Source organism: Echiichthys vipera, assembly GCF_963691815.1.
Source record: "Echiichthys vipera genome assembly, chromosome: 16".
Classification (NCBI taxonomy): Eukaryota; Metazoa; Chordata; class Actinopteri; order Perciformes; family Trachinidae; genus Echiichthys; species Echiichthys vipera.
In genome coordinates this window covers 4,213,498-4,237,334 of record NC_139841.1, presented here as the reverse complement: position 1 = coordinate 4,237,334, position 23,837 = coordinate 4,213,498, and the positions used below count along the sequence as shown (strand labels likewise).

The window sequence follows — 23,837 nt, the reverse complement described above, 5'->3', positions numbered from 1 at the left end:
GTGTTGAAACTCATCAATATTCAATTCTCCTACAGTTCTGATAAAAGTCTGACCAATCATTTGATTCGGCCCGGAAATATGGAAAATCCATTTACAAACCTACCAGACTAAGGATACAATCAATGTACTATTAGCCCCATAATGTGAACCTTTCTCCAGGAAAAACATTGAAACTTTTGATGTGAACACGGTCAACAACAACAACAAGTGAAAAAACATTATCTTTATTAATATTCACATTTTAAGTCAAAACACCGTAGAAACCAAACGAAAATTTGAGATCACCATCTGTACAATCACTAAGGAAAGGAAACCCTGGTGAGAATGACAAAAAGACATCCATCCAATCCAGATTTAGTCATCTCACATGTATCATGTATGCATCGTACAATATTACCTTGGGAGAAAATTAAATTGTTAGGCTGCGGATTGAACTTTAAAGACTTCTATGAAAACTGTCTTTGCTTATATCTTCAGCTCTAGTGGCTAGAAATCACTTAATGTGGCCCTTTATGAGAGTCATTTGTAATGTTTTTGAGAATAACTCAGGTTCACAGTAGTGTAATGAAATGGTCTGCCATCATGCCCCATAGCGCAAGAGGACAGAACCAAACTCACAAACGCAAGTGGGAAGTAGGTCACTTTAAAGTGTAATTCCCATGGCCTTTTTCAGCACTTACATAGATCAAATAAGCCAGAGACATTTCTTTTTTTTTTACGTGTATAAACTATTAACGGAGAAATCCTGGAGAGTCGCTAACAGCCGGACGTGGCTGACAGTGATTAGCTCGGGGCAGTACGGTGAAGGCATTAAAACGGCTCTTTTAACCACTAATACTGCTGAAAATAACAGCAAAACTCTGCAGCAGCATGAGAAGAGTCCCTACACACAAAACAAAGCACCAATGGGCTCCTTCTTTTGGGATTGACTTTGGTAATCCACTTGAATGGTCTTTACTATGAGAGGAGCTGGTACAGGGGCCAGTAGGTAAGTCTTTAAAACACTCTTTTAATAAACTCTGGGTTCACTAACTAAGTTGTTGGTGCTTTGTTTTCTGTGTAGGGACTCTTCTCATGCTGCTGCAGAGGTTTGCTGTTATTTTGAGCAGTATTAGTGGTTAAAAAAGACCTTTGAATGCCTTCACCGTACTGCCCCGATTTAATCACTGTTAGCTACATAGCGTATTTCTCCGTTGTTAGTTCATACACACAAATAAACTGTCTCGATGGCTTAGTTGATGAATGTAAGTGCCGAAAAAGAGAATGGGATGATTTTGCGCCTGAATTACACTTTAAGACAAATAACAATGTATGGAAGTCCCTGGCTATAAATATAAAAAGTAAACAATTAATCAAAATGAAATTCTATTTTCTGAGAATGTGTGTGTGTGTGTGTGTGATTTGTGACCATATTAAAACGTTAAAATCCAATTTTCATACAAGCCGTAAAATGCACAATAACTGCCAAAATGAAACTTACATTGACCACTGTTTTAGATGCAATAATGGACCTGAATGGGAGATCAACTTTGTTTAGTAAACGAGACTCTTCGATCTGCACCTGGATGATGAGCAGATTCTCGGGGGATCAATAAAGGCTCATCTTAAAAATGAAAGAGGGCCATTTTCATGATAGTCAGTCTCATATTTGTTGACTTTGACAGTTTTCACAGTAGAGACGAGCGAGAACGATTTTCATCAGTGACAAGCTAACATCAGGACATCATTTTCAAGTTGCACACTGTCAACCAATTTAATTAATTCAATTATTATTAGCACAATGTCATTATTTATGTGGTATACTGTGGAGTGAATATTATTTAGCAATGGAATTTTCATTTTCAAGCCTCAAGCCTGGATTTCCAAACATCAATTTGGATTTGAGGATTTCATCTTAATATTGGCAGCCATACAAATCCATACGACGGATTAACAAACATTTTATGACATTCAACTTGCAAAGACAAAGTTGTGACTTTTCTTTCTTTCCCAAGTCAATAAAGCCAATAACAACACTATTAATAGCTACCGTTCATCATTTCTTCAGCGCCCAAAGCATTTTTTGTCTCAGTTGGAAGAATAGAGGAAAAGAACAACATGTATATTATAAGATCTTAAAACCAATATATAACATGAGAAATGTAACATTGACGTAACATTGATTCAATGGTCAAATTCAATATGTTTACCTCATATGTGCTTAAAATCCATTATGTTCTCAAAACTTTTGATCTTTTGGCTTTAAAAGATTATTGGTTAGACTGAGCAGCCCTCTCCTTATGGTCCATTTGTGTCTCCTGCAGACTGAATGCTGAATTTAGGTAGGAAAAACTTAGGATTTAGCCATGCAGACAGTGTTCATTGGTTGCCATCCCTTTTATAAGGTCTGACAAGTTGGCCAGCACAGGCAGTTTAGTCCAGTGAAACTTATGGGATGTGTTCAATCAGAAATGGGCACCTCCCCGCTGTATAGTAAATGTGTGTTCATGACAAGCACGGTACAGAAGAAGAAATGTTCAACATCATCTTAGTCTAGACTAAAAGGTAAAAAGTCTCTGAGGCCACAGGCTGATGCTGTTAGAGGAGAGGCACAGCGCTTAAACAGCCATGTCAGCACTCAAAAGATTTCATGATAGCTTCTCTGTCAAATTTGAAATTGAGAAACGCCTTGGAGGACAGCAGGATCTCAGAGTCTCTGTTGTGGACTGTCTGGTGACCGTTGGCGCTGCATGGAGCTACATCTGTGAAAAGAAAAGTTTCATTTGTGGAAAATGTTAGCCTTTCATCTTCAGAAAGTGTGAAACCACGTTGAAGGGGAGATTAACAGTATATTCTTCATTCGGTTTGCTCCCAGCATTCAATTAAATGTACCCTCTCTGGACCATAACTGGCGTTCCCTATACCTGGCACACATGCAACTCATTACAGAGTCTCTGGGGTTGAGCTGGGGCAAAGCAGAACTGCTCTTGGGGCCCCAGAATTTCAAGGGCCACATACCACTACATGGAAATCATTGGGAAATTATGGAACATAAAAACTTTCTTCAAAATGTACTGTTTAAGTGGACCTATTATGCTCTTCACTAGTTTCTGTCATATATATATCTTGTTTTAATGTTAGCTGTTGATGCTAAACATGACCAAAGTTTCCTACTTAACAATAATGAGGTAAACGTGTTGTTGGGTAACCAGTCTAACCCCCATGAGCAGATCTGCTCAGGACACAGACTGCTGTCAACACCTTCTTTCACACAGTTTTTTTCTACTTTCTTGGCGTTCTGACATTTAAGCCTCAAGGATTTTCAAATAAGATCATCAGCACGCCGGGCATGACCACGAAGCTATGCACAACTCCGGTAGAACGTGCTGCTGTTTACTACATGTAGCTACATGCTAGCAGCAGAGACAACTGTAATATATGTAGCTTGCTTTGTACATTACTTCCTGAGCTGAGAGCAAACGCCTGCTACAACATGTCTGGTTGTGTTGTGTTTGGTTTATAAAGCGATATTTGTGATTTCTGATTGTAGAAATTGCTGCATTATTGCCCCATAGTCTACTGTTTACTACATTTAGCTACATGCTAGCAGCAGTAATAGGGAACACTAGGGAGAAGACCAGGAAGTGCTGACCAATCAGAGCAGACGAAGGGTGAATACAGTTGCAGCAGCCATGAGCAGTATGAGAAAAATGTGTTTTTTGAACATTAAAGCATTTAAATATGTTCTAATAGAAACACAAATTGTAGGAAGCTGAAAAAGTGTATCATAGGTCCGCTTTAAGCTATTTTTCCAACCATAAGGCTTTCTGGTATTTCATGCGGATCCCATGTTGTAAAAATCTGCCAGCCGGGGACCCAGTAACACATTTGTCACAAGTGTAAATTCAATGCTGTCACGTTAGCAGATACGGTGCAGCAGTGGAAGTATTGAATTTATCTGCAGTCTCAAGGTTAGACATGGGAACTGTACAAAACATACCTCTTTCAAAACTGTCTTGCAGTCTTCTGGGTTGAAGTCTTTTATCTTCTTTCTGTAAAAAAAATAAATAAACGAGTGCAATGCTTAAAATTTATAATTTTTTAAATCCTACATACAGCAGTTTTTAAACTGGTCTGACATCCACTGACAAATATAGTCTGTGCAACGTTCAGGTATGTCAATTTCACTTCATTTTCAAGAATCAACCTGAAACAAAATTGTTTTGCTCTTATTAACATGGTTTTCACCTGCTGGCTGTTGGTTCCATTTTCATTCGCTCCTTTCTTCACAGAAGACGAGTCCTGACTTTTCTTCCCATTGCTTTTGATATTTGGGTTCTACAGAGCAAAGAACAAAAGTTAAGGTACCAGTGGTGTAGCAACACTGTCTCAAACCACAGACAGATACAGCTCTTTGATTTTAATAATAATACGGTTTTTGCTTTTATCAATATGGAAAAAAGAGAGAGAAAGACAGTCAACATGTTCCATATCTTGTAAACAACTTGGATTAATAAATGTTATAGGTTTACAATATGTTTCATGTGAAAGACACACCCAGGTTGATTCTTCTAATTAAAGGGTCACATTAGTTTCACTTTCTCTACGTCATTATTAGAAAATGTATTCATGACTCATGTTGTTGCTGCAACTAAGTCATGTTTCCACTGGGCTGTGATTGCAATTGAAAGGCCAATTCCATTTTGTGTCGACATTAGCTCAATATTTCTTTCACCTCACACTGACTTAACCAATAAACCATAATTTGGGTTTAAAGAGAAATTCCGGCATAAAATCATCCGTGGTCTTTTTCGTCACTTGCAACATCAAATAAACGGTCGAGGGGCGGCCAGTATATATATACAGTATATACTTTTCTGACAGCTGAGAGAAGCTCTCATAATTTAACACATCATACGTACCACTTGCTTTAAATGGTTTACCTATTTTAATCCAGGTCTATGTCAAGGAAATATGGACATTGGCCCTCATTTACGTATAGAAGAAAAACGTGCGTACGACCATTTCCTGGCAAACTTCTGCATTTATCAATTTGGACGTGAGCGGGAGCTACGATCAAATCTCACGTCTGGTCTGAGATCGTGTCGCACATTTCAGCCTGTGTATTTGCGGTGCAGCACAGCAAAATCTGGCTGAAAATAATGAACAAACCTCAGCTGTCATTAAGCATAAGCAGTCACATATTAAGAACAGATCAAAACGGATTCTTAAAACAAATAAAAAAAAAAAAAATTGTGGTTGGAGCAATTGATTGTACTCATGTGCGTCTGCGGGCACCATCCATGAATGATTACGCATTCATCATTCGCAAAAACTACCACTCGATAAATGTACAGGTGATGTGTGATGCCAAGCTGTCGCTTTTAAACGTGGTGGCCAGATGACCAGGGACACACACACACACAATTCTTTTATATTTCAAAACAGCTCGGCTCTAGCCCCCCGCGACCCCGACACGGACAAGCGGTTGAAGATGAATGAATGAATGAATGTGTTGGCGCACGGCTGCATTAAGGCGCACTGCAGAGCCAAAGTCATCTCCTCTGTAAATTGCATTAAATCAAACAAGGTATCAGAGGATTAACATCTTGGTATGGTTCTAGGTGACAAAGGTTATCCTCTAACGGAATACCTAATAACCCCGCTGGCAAACCCCGCTACAGAGCAGGAGCGCAGGTTCAGCAGTGTGCACACACGCACACGGGTCACAGTGGAGCGCTGCTTCGGGTTGACTGCCTCCGTTATTCTTTTCCATACAGCGTTTTTATGGGCCCCTTTTATTCCACTCTTAAGATTGCCAAAAAGCACATCTATATTTTGCTCCATCTGGGATGTCAGGATGCCGATCTTTGTGTCAGAAAAGTTTCTTTTCTAACCAGCATTTCCCCTTTTCCATGTTTGAACCAGGAATATTTAATGGCGTAACATGTTAATGACGATCAAATTCAGCCGCCGCATTTATCAAGGCCCGCTCATTCGTACGCTGAGATTGGTCAGATAAGAATGTTTCATAAATCACACGTGGGTCCTGTCCCACGACCAATTCTGCGCTCAGATCTGCGCTCGTTTTCACGCAAGATTGATAAATGAGGGCCATTGTGTTCAGAAGAACAGTGTTTGACCTGTCTCTGTGGCAGAAGTCCCTGGGAAACGGAGCATCAGAGATGTGTCGAAATCCGCAGACGGACATCATGCGTGGTCAGATCTTGGCACACAGTGCCAAGTCCGTTTGTTTTGTTGGCCGTGGCCCATTCTGAGTTTCAACTAAGTCATTAAGCAGCACTGTAAATAAATCTGACTGTTTACACATTTATTAATATGTGCGTGGCTGCTCGGGACTTGGGAAAGACGGGGAGCTGATGTCATGTTGTGTCTTGGTTCCCCCTAGACGGGGTGTAACATAAATTGGGAGCTCGTCCTTTGTCTTTTCTTGCTTTGACTAGTGGTGAGTTTGGTAAGGATGCCTGTTTTTTTCTGGTTGGCAGTGTTCTTTTGTGTGTGGGGAAATGAGTAGGGAGGACTGGATTGGTTCGTGGCCATTCCTTCTCGGAAACAAATGGAAAAATGTAAGAAAGCTGATGTGCTGTGGCAAACTGCTATGATGTTCAGGTGCCTTATTGTGCCCCTTAAGTGGAACTGAGGCATACTTTATGTGAGAAATTGATGGGAAAAGGGTTGTTGCCCTAATCAGCCGTGGCTGTGGGTGATGCATGATGCAGAGGATGACCCGTGGGTGGGTTGCTGGTCTGCTTGCAGCTGGTGCAGTGCAGTTATGGTGCAGAACGTTTTTTGCTTAATCCTGCTCTTAAAGGAGGTGGAGAGCAGCAATAAGGAGCGTGAGCTGCTGTCATTCTCTTTGTGTTGGGCCTACAGGTTCCTGTATAGTTATCAAAAGAACACATCTGTCTCCGTGGGAATGAAGTCCCTCTTTGTTTGTGGTGAACAGACTGTCCTGGGCACAGTGAACACTCCCTTGCTCTTCCTCGCTCATCTCCATCACCTTCTCCCTTTCTTTTTCTCTCAGTCTCCTCATCTTATCCACCTCTTCTGACAGTCTTTTCATGTTTGTCTTGTCTGTTTTAAATCCCAGGGCCAACTCATGTTTATGTTAGGATAATCCTGCAACTGAAAAATTAACTAGGGTTAACTTGAATTTCAACCCTTTACACAATATAAATGGAAAAGAAAAGAAAAGTACTTTATCAGTCTATGGTGTATGGTTTATCAGACCATTGGATGATGGAATTAATGTTGGCTGGCTATAGCTAACTCACTGTGAGAGAAATTTGACACTTCACATGGACTGCTGAATGGGGATCAGAATATATCAGGTATCGACAGACTTTCCTGGGATGATTTTACACCGGAATTTCACTTTAAGTGTGAAGGCAATTTTTAAATATGCAAACCAGTGTTAGCTGTAAATTATTGGATTTGTTTTGGGGATTAGTGCTGCTTGCCCATTGGACCATTGGTTAAAATAATGATAAGGTAATGCTGACTTCAAATAAGGAAGAATGCAGCCATTATTTTTCAGTCTAGCAAATGTGTCACTGCTACATGCTACTGTTACATAACGGTTAACTGTAGCAGAGTAATCCTGTCTTTTCTAACCTGGTTGAGTTCATGCTGACTCAGCTGGCCCAGTGCCTTCGGCTGCTTGTGTTTTGACCAGCCGTCTCCTGGGAACGCATCGGTGCCTGTGAGGCGGCGGGATTTTGACCTAAATGGGAGAAAAAAATGAAGTGGATATTTTACATGGTGGACTGCGATCTGTTGATGGCCCAGAAGGTAATACCTTTATCTTCTGCTCAAGGATTGTTATGATACAGATCCAACAATGTTGTGTGTGAATGGCGCTTGAGTTTCGTTCTCATTTTCTTCCTGCTACTCTCTGACTCAAACAGTGTGTGGAATAAGAAATCCACATCACTGCCTGTAGTTCGCTATGATTGGTTGATTGGAGTCTCTTTAGGGCGGACTAGTCAACAGTTCGATTTGGCTGAGGGGGGAAAAAACGAATGCGTCTGTGCAGTGTGTGAGCCGTTTTTGTGTTTGGCCATCTAGCGGCACCGACATTACTGTGGTGGCGTCTTCCTCCAGTATGCAAGAGATAGAATAGGGAAATGAAGCTTTTCTACTTTTACCTGTACTTTTATGCAGCAAGTCGGGAAGGATCTGTGCAATTCTCTGCTGCTCCAACAGCAGTGGGAAACTTCAACTTTGGAAACGAACTGAATGAAATACACAAACCTTTACCTCATGAAGAGCGCCCCTGTCTGAGGACGTACGGTCTACATGGATTCAAAACTTTACCTCATGAAGAGTGCCCCTGTCTGAGGTTGTACGGTCTACGTGGATTCAAACCTTTACCTTATGAAGAGCGCCCCTGTCTGAGGCCATACGGTCTACGTGGATACAAACCTTTACCTCATGAAGAGCGCCCCTGTCTGAGGTCGTAAGGTCTACAGTGATTCCCTGGGCGTGCAGATGTTCTCCAGAAGTGGATCAAGAATATTTACAGAGGGGAATTAGTTCCAAACAGACGCTCAGCTTTGGTTCACACTCTCACAGTGAACAGAATGAGGCTGCCTAGCTTAACACAGTGAAAAGGTAATGTCAGCTGAGCTAACACTGCTTAGCTAGCTCATGTTAGACGCCTCTATCAAGGCTGCCGTGGCCAGGTTCAAACACGTGCATACTGGAGGGAGATGCCACAGCAGCAATGGTGGTTTGTTCATTTCGGGTACTTTGCCGGATTCGTCTTTAGGCGTTTCTACGATCTCTCTGCTTTGGCAGATCGTCAACACGTTCTAATCTTTCATGATCTGATACCATCATGTCACCGACCCCTAGTAAGTTCTACTGAGGACTGATGAAATATATTTACCGAACATTGTCTGAAGGTTTGCCTGGAGTGTTGCAGTTGTTTGCAAAGTCCTCATCGCTGTCTGTCGACTCGCCTTTCAGCCTACTGATCCATTCTCTCAGCGGCCTGTAGGAGTAGGAATCCATCAATACCAGTCAATTATTATCATGAAAGTCTATCACATTAGTCAAGTCAAAACATACTAAAATTCAAGGGGCAGCATAGTGAACTTTGGACGGAGCCAGGCTAGCTGTTCTAGTCCTTAGCTCTGTTCTTATTATTTGCGGTGGTATGGCTCAGGAGTCAAAGCACTTAACCACGTGAATGTTGGCATGTGTTGTAAGTAGACTAGAAAAGGGCTTCATAAAGGCAGTCCATCGTCCATTTATGCAGACATCGCATCTTATTCTCAAAAGAAAAACACCTTTATATATTCCATTAATGGCTAATTTGTTCTACACACCCACCTTATGAATGGAATGGCCATGAAAAACCTGTTGGGGGCAAGTCCAAGTTTGGACTTTGGGGTCATGTCATTCCTATGACATGGCAGCTTTTCAATAGGAAACCACTCAATGTTCTACAAGAAAAGACGATTTTGAAATGTTTTGACACCTACATAAAAAACTGGAAATCAATGTGGTGTGAACATGTGTAAAAAAATAAAAGAAGGAATTCCTACCCTGATCTCCTTCCTTGTTTTGGGGTTGAACTTGGTATCCTTTGACACTCCCGGTATGATGTAGAGCCGCACCACCTGGTCAGTGATTTTCTGCTCTATGTACATGTCTTTGCAGATGCGATTCTTGATGTCAAAGCCCGTCTCCTCCATCACCTGGTAAACAAGCAGCATTTAGAACTATGAACTGTGAGCATTAATTATAAATGCCTCTGAATGCTTTGAAGAAGCAGGAGTCTCACTTCACGAACTGCACAGTCATGAGGAGCTTCATCTTCATTCACTTTCCCCTTTGGAAAGCCCCAGCCGGACTTAGCAAGGTAGCCCTGGACGAGCAGAGCCTGGAGAGAAAACATGTACCCGTCAGCTGCAGCACGTAGGGGGTGGGGGGTCACTCTGGAACTACATGCATGTGTACAAGAGTGTGTGCTGGCTCTGTGTTTCTTGGAGGAGAGTGTAGTTAAGGACAATGTAGCTGAACCTTACAGCCACACTGGTACTGGGGTTTACCTCAGTGCTCTTTGTTTATAACTAACATACAGTGCAACCTTTGTTGAAACATCTTGCAAAACTAGACTTAGTTTAGTAAGTAGTAACAGTGATTATTATGATTACTATTGTTTCTTTTTCCAATCCCTTAGATAAAGGCCATTTACCTTGTGAGTGTCACAAACAAACCAAAAACATGCTTCAGGACACTTTGGGAAGATGCTTAAAATGTTTTGAGCCCTGTACTAATGCTACTGTTAACTATCAGGGACCTGAGGCTGCTATAAACATTTCCCCAAATTCCCTCAATCCTCTTGGTTTTTTGTTCAAAATACGTTAGATTTTAATGTAATTATAAAATGACTTAAACATATTAAATACTAACATTGTAATTCTGTTGTTGTATTATATTTTATATTATATTGTTATATATATTTTTATCAGATGGAGAGAAAAAGAAAAATGGGGCAAAACCAATCAGCATCCTATATCGGCCATGAGCTGCCCTGACATCGGCCACAAAAAACCCACATCTGACCACCTCTAATGACAATGCCCCTCTTGTATCTAGGCAACACAGTACAGGTGCATCTCAAACAATGTATCTCTTGTTTATACATCATTTCATTGAAAGATGACATTTTCATATGTTCGTTTCACATAAAGTGAAATATTTCAAGCCTTTTTTCCTTTTTAGTTTTACAGCTCATGAAAAGCAAGACCCCCATATCTCATTTATTAGAATATTTCCTAAGATCAGTAAGAAAAGGGATTTTTATTCAGAAATGTGGAACTTCTGAAAAGTCTGTTCATGGATTCACTCAATACTTTTGGTCAGGGCTCCTTTTGCATGAATGACTGCATGAGTGAGTGCATGAATAACTGCATGAATGAATGGATGCATGAATACGGCGTAGCCTGGAGGTGCTCAGCCTGCGGCTCTGCTCAGGTGTTATGAAAACCAGGTGTGTAATGAACCAGACTGACGGTATAATATAAATAGTATAATATTGAATATTCTGATATTTTGATATTTTGAGTTTCTATTTATTTATGTATTTTTAGCTGTAGGCCGTAGTTATCAAAATCATTGAAACGTTTTTAGCTTGCTGGTAATGACTGTAGAATATACACAATTTTTACTTTCAGAAATGACTGACAACATTTTTTTTTTTATATTCTAAAGGCACATTTTCACAATCATGACTGCTCCATGTGTCATGGCATGCTTCATTACTTAGACTGTGGTGGAAGGTATTTAATGGTTTCATAATGAAACAAAAGCAGAATGAAGCGCTCACCGCAGGATGATCAGCTTAATTGTAATGTTTGTCTGCTTATGTGTGGGGAAACACTATATATATATATATATATATATATATATATATATATATATAACTGGTCTCAAAGTAAAGGGAAATTATTTAATCAACCTCTCAACCCAAGTTGAATGGACAAGGTTGGTGATATTCTATATTTACTGAAGGTCAATCACTTTCTCCCAGACTTCCGTTTTCCTTTTTGATGCATATGATATCTATTTTTTAATATGTCGATCATTTCTCAATAATATGATATTGATTGCTGTTTTTTTAAATCCTCTATCTCTGTTTTCAACATGTCGCAAATGTTGGATGTATTGAGTTTATCAATTAGTATTTCTTCTCCTCAAACAGCTATATGGGGCTATAATCCTGTGAATAGAACACCAGCGTTTTAAGGCTCATTTCAGTTCATCCAAATCTGGCTCTGATTTTTCTAGTGTTGGCCATAATCATTCAGTGCGTTTACTTGCAGTTTAAAAACCGATGATATTAAGGTTACGGGCATACCCTGGTTTCTCAAACACCGTACCCCGGGTCAATGGAATGGCCCATGTCACTGTGTTTCCAATCACAGCACTTAACTTGGTGAGTACAATGTCTTGGTATTGCTGCTGTGCATGTGTGTGAAAAAAAAACACTCACGTTTTCCAGTGCTTCATCTAGAATGATTGCTCCATAAGTAGGTACACCCATCTTATACTCCTTCCACTGTTCTAGGATTTTCTGAACATCTTCTCCATGAGGCAACAGGAAAGGACAGTGCTGGAAGAGTTCACAGCTGTCAAGAGAAAAAACGTCTCATGGCGTCTAACATGAGCGACACATTTGTCTTTTTGCTCTGAGGATGTGCTGAAGAGGTGCCAAGAAAACCAAACTGCACATGTTAAATCACTGATCATTTCTCTTGAGTGGTTGGAATTACGACAAAATGTTAACCTTCAAAAGGGGTATGGTTTGGAACATGTGCAGAGCAGGACAGTGGGTAAGAATCCTTTTATCTTAACTATTATTTTATTTATAATTACAGTATTAAATGCAAAATATGAATAAAAATAGGATATTATATTTAACATAATCATCATTCACATGGAAGGATATCTGCTTTGGCGAAGTCTCTTATCCCACAGTGAGGAGCTCCTGGGGTGTTCTGCATGCAGAAGTCCAGGTAGAACCAGTGGGCCAGCTCGATCTGGAAGCACACCCGGATAGCATTGTCCCTCTCCTCACTGGGGATGTGCAGGATGAACCGGCTGGAGAAACAGAGGAGAGCTGGGATCAGGGATTAATGCACTGTAGGGGGCTCTGGGGTAAAAACGAACTGTGGGTTCTCATTAAAGTGAAATTCTGGTGTTCCCAGGGTCTTTTTCGGCAAATACACTCATTAAATAAGCCATCGAGACAATTTTTTCGTGTAACAACTATTAACGGAGAAATCCGGGAGAGTCGCTAACAGTCAATAACAGTCGCTAACAACCGAATGAGTCCCTACACAGAAAACAAAGCACCAACAACGTAGTTAGTGAACCCAGAGTTTATTAAAAGAGTGTTTGAAAGACTTACCTACTGGCCCCTGTACCAGCTCCTCTCATAGTAAAGTCCATTCAAGTGGATTATCAAAGTCAATCCCAAAGGAAGGAGCCCATTGGTGCTTAGTTTTCTGTGTAGGGACTCTTCTCATGCTGCTGCAGAGGTTTGGTGTGATTTTCAGTAGTATTAGTGGTTAAAAAAGACGTTTGAATGCCTTCACCGTACTGCCTCAAGCTAATCACTGTTAGCGACTCTTCGGGATTGCTTTGTTAATAGTTTATACATGAAAAAAAAATGTCTCAATGGATTATTTGATGAGTGTATTTGCCGAAAAAGACAGAGGAATGATTTTACGCGGGATTTTCACTTTAAGCCCCTACATGTGTGTTACTCCCCGTTCACACAGACAGTGGACATGTAATAAGACACCACTCAGTACCAACTGACCATTAAAAAACATTCTAGCTCCGGCCATCACTACAGAGAGATGGGTAAATTGATTAATCTGAATATTATATTCTGGATTAGGGGACACAAAACCTGTCAAAACAGGATCATATTTGTGAACATCTTCCTTAATTCTGTTTGGAATTAAATCATGATGAGGGAATACAAATATAGTGTTCCATTATTTTCCATCTAAATATATCCATTGATATTTACATATGGGAGTAGTAATATGTTCAAGAGGATTTTTAATAAAAGCATTTGTGCACTTTCTATCAGATAAAGAGACAAAAAATGTCATATTGTACATTTAAATGAAGCATTATAATAGTGTATTATTAAGGACTTGAAAATAAGAATACTTAAATACCAATTCCATAAATACACCAAGTTACCTATCTGTTACATAACAGATGAAGGTTATTTTGAAAAATTATGAATAGGTGAATCATAGGGAATATTTGGGTCTTTCCCCTGTTGAGATTTTTTTTTCTTACTCAGGACTTATTGAGTTTACTTCTGTTGCAATCTGTTCAACATTTAATGACTGGACTACTGTGTTTTTGGACTGTGTGAGGTATGAGTGTGTGTGTGTGTGTGAGGGAGGTGAGAGAGGTGTGAGTGTGTGTGTGTGTGTGTCAGTCTGCTGTGGAGAGTGTGTGTGTGTGTGTGTGTGTCAGTCTGCTGTGGAGTGTGTGAGAGGTAGGTGTGTGTGTGTGCATGTGTGTGTGTGTGTCGGTCTGCTGTGAAGTGTGTGTGTGTGTGTGTGTGTGTGTGTGTGTGTGTCAGTCTGCTGTGGAGAGTGTGTGTGTGTGTCAGTCTGCTGAGGAGTGTGTGAGAGGTAGGTGTGTGTGTGTGCGTGCGTGTGTCAGTCTGCTGTGGAGAGTGTGTGTGTGTGTGTGTGTGTCAGTCTGCTGTGGAGTGTGTGAGAGGTAGGTGTGTGTGTGTGCATGTGTGTGTGTGTGTCGGTCTGCTGTGAAGTGTGTGTGTGTGTGTGTCAGTCTGCTGTGGAGAGTGTGTGTGTGTGTCAGTCTGCTGTGGAGAGTGTGTATGTGTGTGTGTGTGTGTGTGTGTGTGTGGAGTGTGTGGGGGAGCATTTGACCCTACATTGATAGGAAAGCATCCCGACACGAACACAGAGCTAACACCTAGCGCTGTCGCAGATAGAGAGCACGTCAACATGTCGCTGCCTCTGCTTCCCGCTAAATACAGTAAAGTCAGAGTTGTGTTTATGATCGCACAGGACTAAATATCGGTAAAGGTCGGTTAGCGTCACCTGCATAGGTCGTCCAGTACACCGGAGGGGATCTCCACTCTTTTAGTCTCCATGTTGGCTGAAAACATCCTGACTCGATCTTAGAGCACACACGGGCATAAGCCATATGAGCAGCACGCTACATCCGCATCTCCAAGTCAGGGGATCCCCGGCTTTACAGCAGAAAAGCAGCTAACTTCAGCCTCAGACAATAACTGCCCCCAACTCACAACGGGAACTGGAGGGAGCCTGTTGTTGACGCGGCGTTCACGTGATAATGGATAGAAAGGAGGGACATGAAAAACTGCAGTGCCTTTCGATCGTTGTGAGCGCTTTTCAGTTCCCATGTACTTCCATATTATTAAGTGCCCAGCTGAATATGTCGTAGAGCTCTCACAACATCAGAGTCCCGTTATTCGTCGTGATTACGACTTGGCTGTTGACATGAACGCTGTTTACAAGTCGATGAATTCGACCGACGTGAACGCAGCATCGTTTACATCCGGAATTCAGTCTTCTTCGTTTAGCGGATTGCAAAGCCGACTGTAGGGGCATACTGCCATCTACTGTAGCGGAGTATGTAGTACAGGAGCTCACTTAGTTTACAGTTGATGTGAGATGTTTTTAATAAAGAACAGAAAGAACACCCTCACAAACAGTCCAGTGTAAGAACTGTTTTAGGCTGCTCCTCTCTGCGTTTCCCACACCCCCTAACTGTATAGATCTTCAGCATCCACAGTGCACCAAAAAATACACTTAGTCTAAAAGTCGAGGAGAATAGAGGAGAATAAGAACAATCCTAGATTTCTTTTCAGCACTGTAGCCAGGCTGACAGAGAGCCACAGCTCTATTGAGCCATGTATTCCTATAACCCTCAGTAGTAACGACTTCATGACCTTCTTTAATGACAAAATTACAACTATTAGAGACAAAATCAACTCGCTTGGCATCAGTTTTTCTTCAAACCCAGGAACCTTAAAAACAGCTGTACGCCCTGATATATTCTTGGACTGCTTTTCTTCAGTTGACCGTAACAAATTAACCTCTACTATTTCAGCATCAAAGCCCTCTACTTGTCTCCTAGACTCTATCCAAACTAGGTTACTTAAAGAAGTGTTACCTTTAGTTAGTACTCCTGTATTAGATATGATTAACATGTCTTTATCAGCAGGTTATGTACCACAGTCTTTTAAAGTAGCTGTAATTAAACCTCTTCTTAAAAAGCCCAGTCTTGATCCTGAGGTTCTAGCCAACTATAGACCTATATCTAACCTTCCTTTTCTCTCTAAGATCCTCGAGAAATTAGTTGCCAATCAGCTGTGTGACTTTTTACATAATAATGAGTTATTTGAGGACTTCCAGTCAGGATTTAGAGTGAATCATAGCACTGAGACAGCACTGGTGAAAATTACTAACGACCTTCTAATAGCTTCAGACAAAGGACTTGTCTCTGTACTTGTCTTACTAGATCTTAGTGCTGCCTTCGACACTATTGACCATCACATCCTGCTACAGAGACTGGAGCATCTAATTGGCATTAAAGGAACCGCACTGAGCTGGTTTAAGTCATATTTATCAGATAGATCTCAGTTTGTACATGTTAATGACAAATCCTCCATGCACACTAAAGTTAGTCACAGAGTCCCACAGGGTTCTGTCCTTGGGCCGATTCTATTCACCTTATATATACTTCCCTTAGGAAATATTATAAGGAAGAACTCCATAAACTTTCATTGTTATGCTGATGATACACAATTATATTTGTCGATCAAACCAGAAGAAACCTATCAGTTAGATAAACTTCAAATGTGCATTAAGGAAATAAAAAGCTGGATGACCTGCAATTTTCTGATGTTAAACTCAGATCAAACTGAAGTTATCGAACTTGGCCCCAAAGACCTCCGAAACTCAATAGCTAAAGATGTTGTTACTGTGGATGATGTTGTGTTGTCCTCCAGCACCACAGTAAGGAATCTGGGTGTTACTTTTGATCAGGATATATTTATCACATAAAACTAACAACAAGGGCCGCATTTTTTCACGTAACATTGTGAAAATTACGAACAACGTGTCTGAAAAAGATACAGAAAAACCATTTATTTGTTCCTTCTAGGCTGGACTACTACAACTCCTTATTATCAGACTGCTCCAATAAGTCTGTTAAGAGTCTCCAGTTGGTCCAAAATGCTGCAGCTCGTGTACTAACTAAAACAAATCAAAGAGAACATATTTCTCCTGTATTAGCTTCTTTGCACTGGCTACCTGTAAAATCTAGAATAGAATTTAAAATCCTTCATTCACTTACAAAGCTCTTAAAGATCAGGCTTCATCATATCTTAAAGTGCTCATATACCGAATTGCCTGACTTAGTACATCCACTCCACAAGATTGAAAACAACCTTTTTTTTCTCCGTTGATCTTAAAGCGTTTTTTGTCCACACGGTTTCAACTCAAGAAATATCTGCGTCCACACGAAACCAAAGTAACCTGCTAAACGCTGTAGTTTACATGCCAGGCCTGGATGTGCCGCTGTAACTGCCACAGAAATACACCAACAACATAGAAGAAGAGACGGGGAGACGCTGTGGAGAATACAAACACCGGAGAGTTACTCTCCAAATCTGGAGACCAGATTCCATCCTAGAGAGAAATGTGTCCCTGTTTCTGGTGTTAGTGGAGACTTTGGTGCTGTTTTGGACTCTGATGCCCCAATCACTCTGCAGTTAGTGTCCTCAACGAGCAGAGGGAGCTGCTGGGAGCCCCTTCCCCGTCCCAAAGCACTCACAGATGGGCACTGTCTCACTACATTTAGAGACATTTCACTCCTTCTTAGCAACTTTATTTATAAAAGAGACTAGAGAGCAGTTTAGCTCCTTATTCAGAGCATCAGGGAAGAGCGAGAAATCTGTGGTCGGCCTAATTCATTCCCATGCATGTGGCTCAGAGTCCAGTTCAGTAAACAGTCTATGGGTCCGTCTCTCTCCTCTCACACAGCAGCACTGTTGTTGTTATGTGATGCCGCGGGGTTAGAGGTCGGAGGTGGGGCAATGACTGCATCATTTAACAAAGTCTGAGCTTTCACCGTCCAGACGGCAACGGAAGATCGCAGATCTCTACATGCTTGCAGTTTGCAGTCATTTTTTGTCATCAGCAACGTTTAAAATGCCTCAGACATTTCTATTTTTTTTGATCATGCACGGATTAAGGAATACGGAGCCACCCGGGTAAAATAACCCAGCCATTTGTGTTCACACATACAGCTCCGGTAAACAACCTGTCAGACTTTTGATCTGTCGGAATAATGGCACATTGGAATTAGGACAGTCCGCCTTTGGATTGTAGTCTCACTGCACAATTTTTGGAAATTGTGTTTGTTGGTAAAGCAGTTAAGCCGTTAAGACTTGGTTATGCTCAGCGTTTAATACGGACACAGATACAGACGAAGCCTATTGAACATGCAGTGTTCAGAGTGGTAGGCCTACCCTACACTCAAGACCTGAGAGTGCAAGTGAGGGGGGAAACGTTTAAGTCTGAGCTAAATGGTTTTCTCTTCTGTGTTTATGAATCAAAAATGAGTCGAATAATCTTCCTTATGTAATCTTTCTAATATTTCTTCCTTAAGTTTTTTTTCATCTGTGGAAAAAAGGTTTCTGAGCAACTTTTTTTCATCTGTGAAAACACATGAGAGCAGGTGACATCCTTCATTTTAATATTAATCTAACATAGGGTGGAGTTAATAGGGCTGAGGGAACACAGGGCTAAGGGAACACAGGGTGGAGGGAACACAGGGCTGAGGGAACACAGGGCTAAGGGAACACAGGGTGGAGGGAACACAGGGCTGAGGGAACACAGGGCTAAGGGAACACAGGGCTAAGGGAACATAGGGTGGAGGGAACATAGGGCTGAGCGAACATAGGGTGGAGGGAACATAGGGCTGAGGGAACATAGGGCTGAGGGAACATAGGGTGGAGGGAACACAGGGCTAAGGGAACATAGGGTAGAGGGAACACAGGGCTAAGGGAACATAGGGTGGAGGTAACACAGGGCTAAGGGGACATAGGGCTGAGAGAAGATAGGGCTAAGGGAACATAGGGTGGAGGGAACATAGGGCTGAGGGAACACAGGACTGAGGGAACATAGGGCTGAGGGAACTCAGGACTGATGGAACACAGGACTGAGGGAACAAAGGGCTGGTGGAACACAGGACTGAGGGAACATAGGGCTGGTGGAACACAGGACTGAGGGAGCATAGGGTGGAGGGAACACAGACACGCTCCCCATACAGCAGAGTCGAGTAGACCACTGCAATAGAGCTGTTGCAGTACACTAAACCCCCACATAAGTGCGACACCGCCCCGCTGCAGGGCGACGCAGCCAGCCAGGGTGGAGTTTAAGCCCCAGCACTGCTGAGAGCGGATAGGGAGGGGAACTAAGAAGAAGTAACTATCTGGCTTCCCCCTTGCTAAAAACGGCTTTCTATCGGGATTAATCGAAATACTTTTGACAACTTTGGTTTTCAGAGTCCGAGGGGCCGCCGGCGGGAGAGGATTCACGCGCTCAGGTCAGACTGAAAGTTTCTAACTTTGAAAAGTTTCCACCATTCTAGAATACGTCCTTGACGTCACCACAGACTCGATGTGGAAGCGAGAAAACTTGGTAAAAAAACGCAGACAGGCCTGCAGAATGTACAGACCCTGACTAAACTGCCACCGTGTAGTTCGTTAACACAAATAGGAAACGACGTGACGTTAAGTAACAAGCGCTACAGACAGACAGACAGACGGACGGATAGACAGACAGACAGACAGACAGATAGATTGATAGACAGGCAGTCAGCGAAATATGACTTTCATCCACAGAGCCAACTGAATGTCCCGTGGGTTAAACCTGTACTGTTGTAATTAACTTTCCGTAGAATAAGTGAGGGCGTCTGGCATTTGCATGAGCTGACGGGTTGGGTCCGTGAGTGTTGAGACATCTTGTTGCTCTGTCACTCTGTCAAAGTTCCGTATTTTAACGAGGCTATTGTCTCGAGACCACCTCGGCTCCCCTTACCGTCCCACAGCAGTCACTCAGCTTACCCTCCGTGTGCTCGGAGCTGACATTTGACCTTTAATCATTTCTTTTAGTTCTGGTTCTGAAAGCCGAATGCGGGGCGGGCAGGCAGCTAGCAGGCAAACACGCAGGGAAACGTAGCCTCCGGGGGCAAATTCTTACACCGCTGTGATGTGGTGTACGACAGAGCGGAGGAATTTCCATGGAGACATGTTAACTTAGAGGCACACACTTCTGTCAGTGCAGGGCTCCGAACAGCCAGGTTTGTATTCCAAAGTCACAGTGAGCCTGGTGTGTTCTGTGTTATATTGTGTGAGGCCTCACAGTAGTTAGAAAGTGTAGCTTACTCCGTGTTGCAGGGCGTGCTGCATGCTGGCACATGATCTGACTGCCGCTATGCAATATAAGGACATTTCCACAGAGGTCCAAAAAAAACAGTTCCATGGTGATTTTGGCCCAAACCATCACCAGGATTTTGAATGTGAACACACACACACACACACACACACACACACACACACACACACACACACACACACACACACACACACACACACACACACACACACACACACACACACACACACCTAATTACTGACGCAGTCCTTGTTACAGACATGGTGGTGGAGGTAGTCAATGTTAAAACATTAACATAAAAGTATTTGCAAAAGTTTTGGGCCAAACCATCACCAGGATTTTGAATGTGAATGCAACCAATTTGCTAGCAGAGCAGTTGGCCCATTCTACTGTAGTACTGTTACACTGTAATAGATGGAGATGGTACAAAAAGAGCCGTTTAAATGAGTCAAAGCACAGGTCTGTAGAGTCTTAAGTCAAGGCACAAGTTAGGGAAGGTGTGTGTTAGTTGTGTTATCTTTAAAATGGGTTCGAAAAATTGCCAATCATCCTCTGGTTACAGCCTCTAATGTGAGGATATTCTATGTTCTATTCCATTGTAAATTGAAGGAGTTTTTATTGTTTATGATCTTCACATTTTGATTTGTTGTTTGATGCAGAAGATGCCAGATAATAGGGGCAAATGCAGCTGCAGTGCAAAGGAAAACATCACAGTGTATTATGTAACACACCTACACCTTTATGACCTTGGATTGTGGAGCGAGCCAGGCAAATATATGGGTCAGTTGATATTATGCGCTGATATTGGCCTACCCCAGACATATCTGTATCTATCCATATAGGCATATATGTTTGCACTGATAGGAATACCTTTTTACAGAACATATAATGCAGAAAACAAAGCTTGGGGTGATTTAGAAATGCTCATAGCTGTTTTTTTTATTTATATATTTAAATGTCTAATACTGAACATTGTCTATTTGGCTACTTATTTGATTTATTTGTATTGTGTTCATTTAGAACCCGTTGACATACTGTAATAATGTATACTATTCTTTGATAAAGTCATTTGTTTAGGAAAGTACCTTTGCAGAGTCATATCATTGCACAATCCACTTAGAATAGATCTAATTTCATTGCAGCTGCACCATTCACCATATTGGTCTTCATACTGGTAATTGGTGAATCCCCCCTCTAAATCAGTGTTGGTATTGGTGAATCCCATATAGGGCGGGCCCTAGCTCTGTCCAACCATCTTTATAACTTTCTGAAACTGACAATCGGACATTCACACACATGTAACGCTGTGGCTGAGAGAGGGCAGAGAACCAGGGTTTGAACTATGTTAGGCTCTCTTTTTCCATTCAACTATTTGTCACTTTTCATCTGTGCAACTATGAATGTCTTCCTGGACAGAAAAGGTGCACCGTTATTCCCATATTTTGACAACTTCACATCTCCCCCTGTCTATGACTTACAGCGTTTCACTCCACCCTCCAGTGTAGCTGTAGGGAATAGCTATACACTTTTGATTTCCTATGTGGTTGGTTAACACATCGTACAAACTAGTTCTGTTTAAGCGCACCCTGACCCAAAGTGTATAGGGGGCGTGAAGAATGGCAATAAATGCGTCAATGGTGTACTGAGCACAAGCAGAGCGTGTTTGACTCACTGCAGCATGTTTAAAGATGAATCCATAGCAGGACAGCAAAAAAAGATCTTCAAATTGCTATAAAGTTTTTTAAGCCAAGTGAGATCTAGATCCACCAAATTAAGACCTTCAGAGAAATGAAAGATAACCTTGCAAGACAAACCATACGGGGGGACGAAAAATCACCTAGGGTGGACCAATTCAAAGGCAGGAGGAACTGAACTCTGCCCAATCGTTGCTCATCATTTGGAAGGTTTTGTTGTTGCAGTAGTTAGCACGCCCTGCTCCGTCTGTCACTTCCTGTGTTTAATACTGCTGGGAGGAAAGGAGAGGGCGAAGGGGGAGAACTTTGGTCCGTCGCAAAATTTGCTGTAAATTAATTTCATGGTCTACCAGAGGATGAATTCTTATTGGAAATGTGGTGATGGAGTGATCTTTCCACTTCTCGCCACATTCAGGCTAATATTCTTAGCCAATAGACTGTTGCCTTTTTTAATCATGATGATAGCATTGTTGACTTTAGAAGATAAGCATCCTCCCAGGCTGTTGTCAAAGGCAAAAGAGCTCTATTTAATAAAGTAAAAAATAACAAAATAATAACTTCAAATTAGCTGGACCCCCAGCTTGCTACTATTCTCACCCAGTATTAACTGGTGGAAAACCCTGATGAGTATGTCTTTCTGGGACTGGGTGGGAGGCTGAATGGTTTTAGTAACTGGACTAGCCACACATATCCAGCCTATAGAGTAAAGCTCTGTTGGATAGGTGTCAGTGTGTTGTGTCATGGCCCACTCTCACACCAGTTAAGGAAACCTGCTTTTCATTCCAATGTGCTGCAGAGAGCAGACTGCAGTGTTTTTGCTCAGCCATATTTGGTCAAGACAACATGTCCTGCCACTCCTCCAGCACAAGAAATTATTTGTTTTAGACTTGAGCCAATTCCCAAGCCCGTGTCAGATGCCTGGGGAGTTCAGTCAGACCAGTGAGAACTCTCCTGACATAAAAGCAGTTTGCACTTGATCTTTAAGATCAAGCTTTTGAAGAAGTCAGTGGTTTTGATGTTTGACCTGATTATTTGGATCACAGTGATAGACTTAAGGAGGCCCTGCTATTTCCTAGCCAAAGTTTGAGGCGAGATTCAAAGTTGCACTTACTCATAGGGACTGGAGAGGTTTTATTGATACCAATGCCGTTATTGATTGCACTAGAGATGTCACAAAACCAAAAATTCAGTAGTCTGTGCCAATACCAGTGAAATTACACGATTCTCAATGTCAATTTGATACCACGCTACAAAAAAAGAAGAATTTTCCAAGATCCCATTTACTTAAACATGAACTTCTGTAAGCAAATTTGTAAAATATTAAAATGCCATTTCTATAACAAAGATACAGAAAATAACATGACAGAATACAGTGTAACCATTGGTCATAGTGAAACAACTTAAGATCCATACACAGAATGAACACATTGGCACAAGCACGCGCACACACGCACGCACGCACACACACGCACACACACAAACCTAATTACTAACAGTAGATGCAGTCCTTGCTACAGACATGGTGGTGGAGGTAGTCAATGTTAAAACATTAACATAAAAAAATATTTGCAAACATTTGCAAAAGTATTTAGTTGATCAGACTGAAATGTAAAGAGGCTAATTAGCTGAGGCTGCGTTACGGACAGCCTGGCTACCAAAACAGAGAACAGGATACCATTATTCCACAGTATCTTTACATAGAGAATAGTTGTCTGCTGATATGTTGATGTTGTGAATGTCGTACATAGCCACTTTTAATTTTCTAGCACATATCACTGCTGCTACAGAGATTGAACGTTTTTTTAGCACAAGTCAAGAAATTGTAGCACGAGTCTAATAGTATCAAGTTAGTCCATTGTTTAAAATGAACATAGTACTGAAAAAATGCAAGCATTGTTTAAAATATACTTCTTCATTTATTATTATTATTATTCATCCACATAGCATGGACACAGGAAGTAGGGGTGCTGCTGAGGACCACTATATGGATTCACCTCACGCAAACAAGTGGCTCTGTCTCACAAAAGCCGCGCAAAGCTGCATCCCTAGACTGTATAACACAGATGGATGTAGCTTCTGGGTCTGAGATGTGAAGCTAATGCTGGAGTGCCTTAAACCTGCATTTCCTAATTTACGGCAG

The 23,837-nt window shown here is 41.6% G+C and overlaps 2 protein-coding genes across 2 annotated transcripts in view; one reads left to right on the top strand and one right to left on the bottom strand.

Moving 5' to 3' along the window:
• Positions 1-262: 262 nt before the first annotated feature.
• Positions 263-15,065, bottom strand: dcp2 (decapping mRNA 2). Its single transcript, XM_083930270.1, has 11 exons — positions 14,613-15,065; positions 12,461-12,612; positions 12,005-12,132; positions 9,791-9,889; positions 9,552-9,704; positions 9,337-9,449; positions 8,891-8,995; positions 7,615-7,723; positions 4,228-4,317; positions 3,980-4,031; positions 263-2,741 (listed from the first exon to the last, which is right to left on the bottom strand). The coding sequence occupies exons 1-11, from the start codon at positions 14,678-14,680 to the stop codon at positions 2,611-2,613; spliced, it is 1,200 nt and encodes a 399-aa protein (XP_083786396.1). The 5' UTR covers positions 14,681-15,065; the 3' UTR covers positions 263-2,610.
• A 3,946-nt stretch (positions 15,066-19,011) lies between these two features.
• Positions 19,012-23,837, top strand: part of tln1 (talin 1) — an 89,558-nt gene continuing 84,732 nt past the window's right edge. Inside the window, exon 1 of the mRNA XM_083929728.1 lies at positions 19,012-19,152. The gene's annotated coding sequence lies outside the window, so the exon portion shown is untranslated. The remainder of the gene's footprint in view (positions 19,153-23,837) is intronic.

Excerpts from the sequence above, each read along its gene's own strand:
- dcp2 (XM_083930270.1), bottom strand. The coding sequence starts at position 14,680 with ATGTTTTCAGCCAACATGGAGACTAAAAGAGTGGAGATCCCCTCCGGT. Across the intron at positions 12,613-14,612 it reads GTACTGGACGACCTATGCAG|CCGGTTCATCCTGCACATCC; the intron begins GTGACGCTAACC and ends CTGTTTCTCCAG. Across the intron at positions 4,032-4,227 it reads ATGGAACCAACAGCCAGCAG|AAAGAAGATAAAAGACTTCA; the intron begins GTGAAAACCATG and ends TTTTTTTTACAG.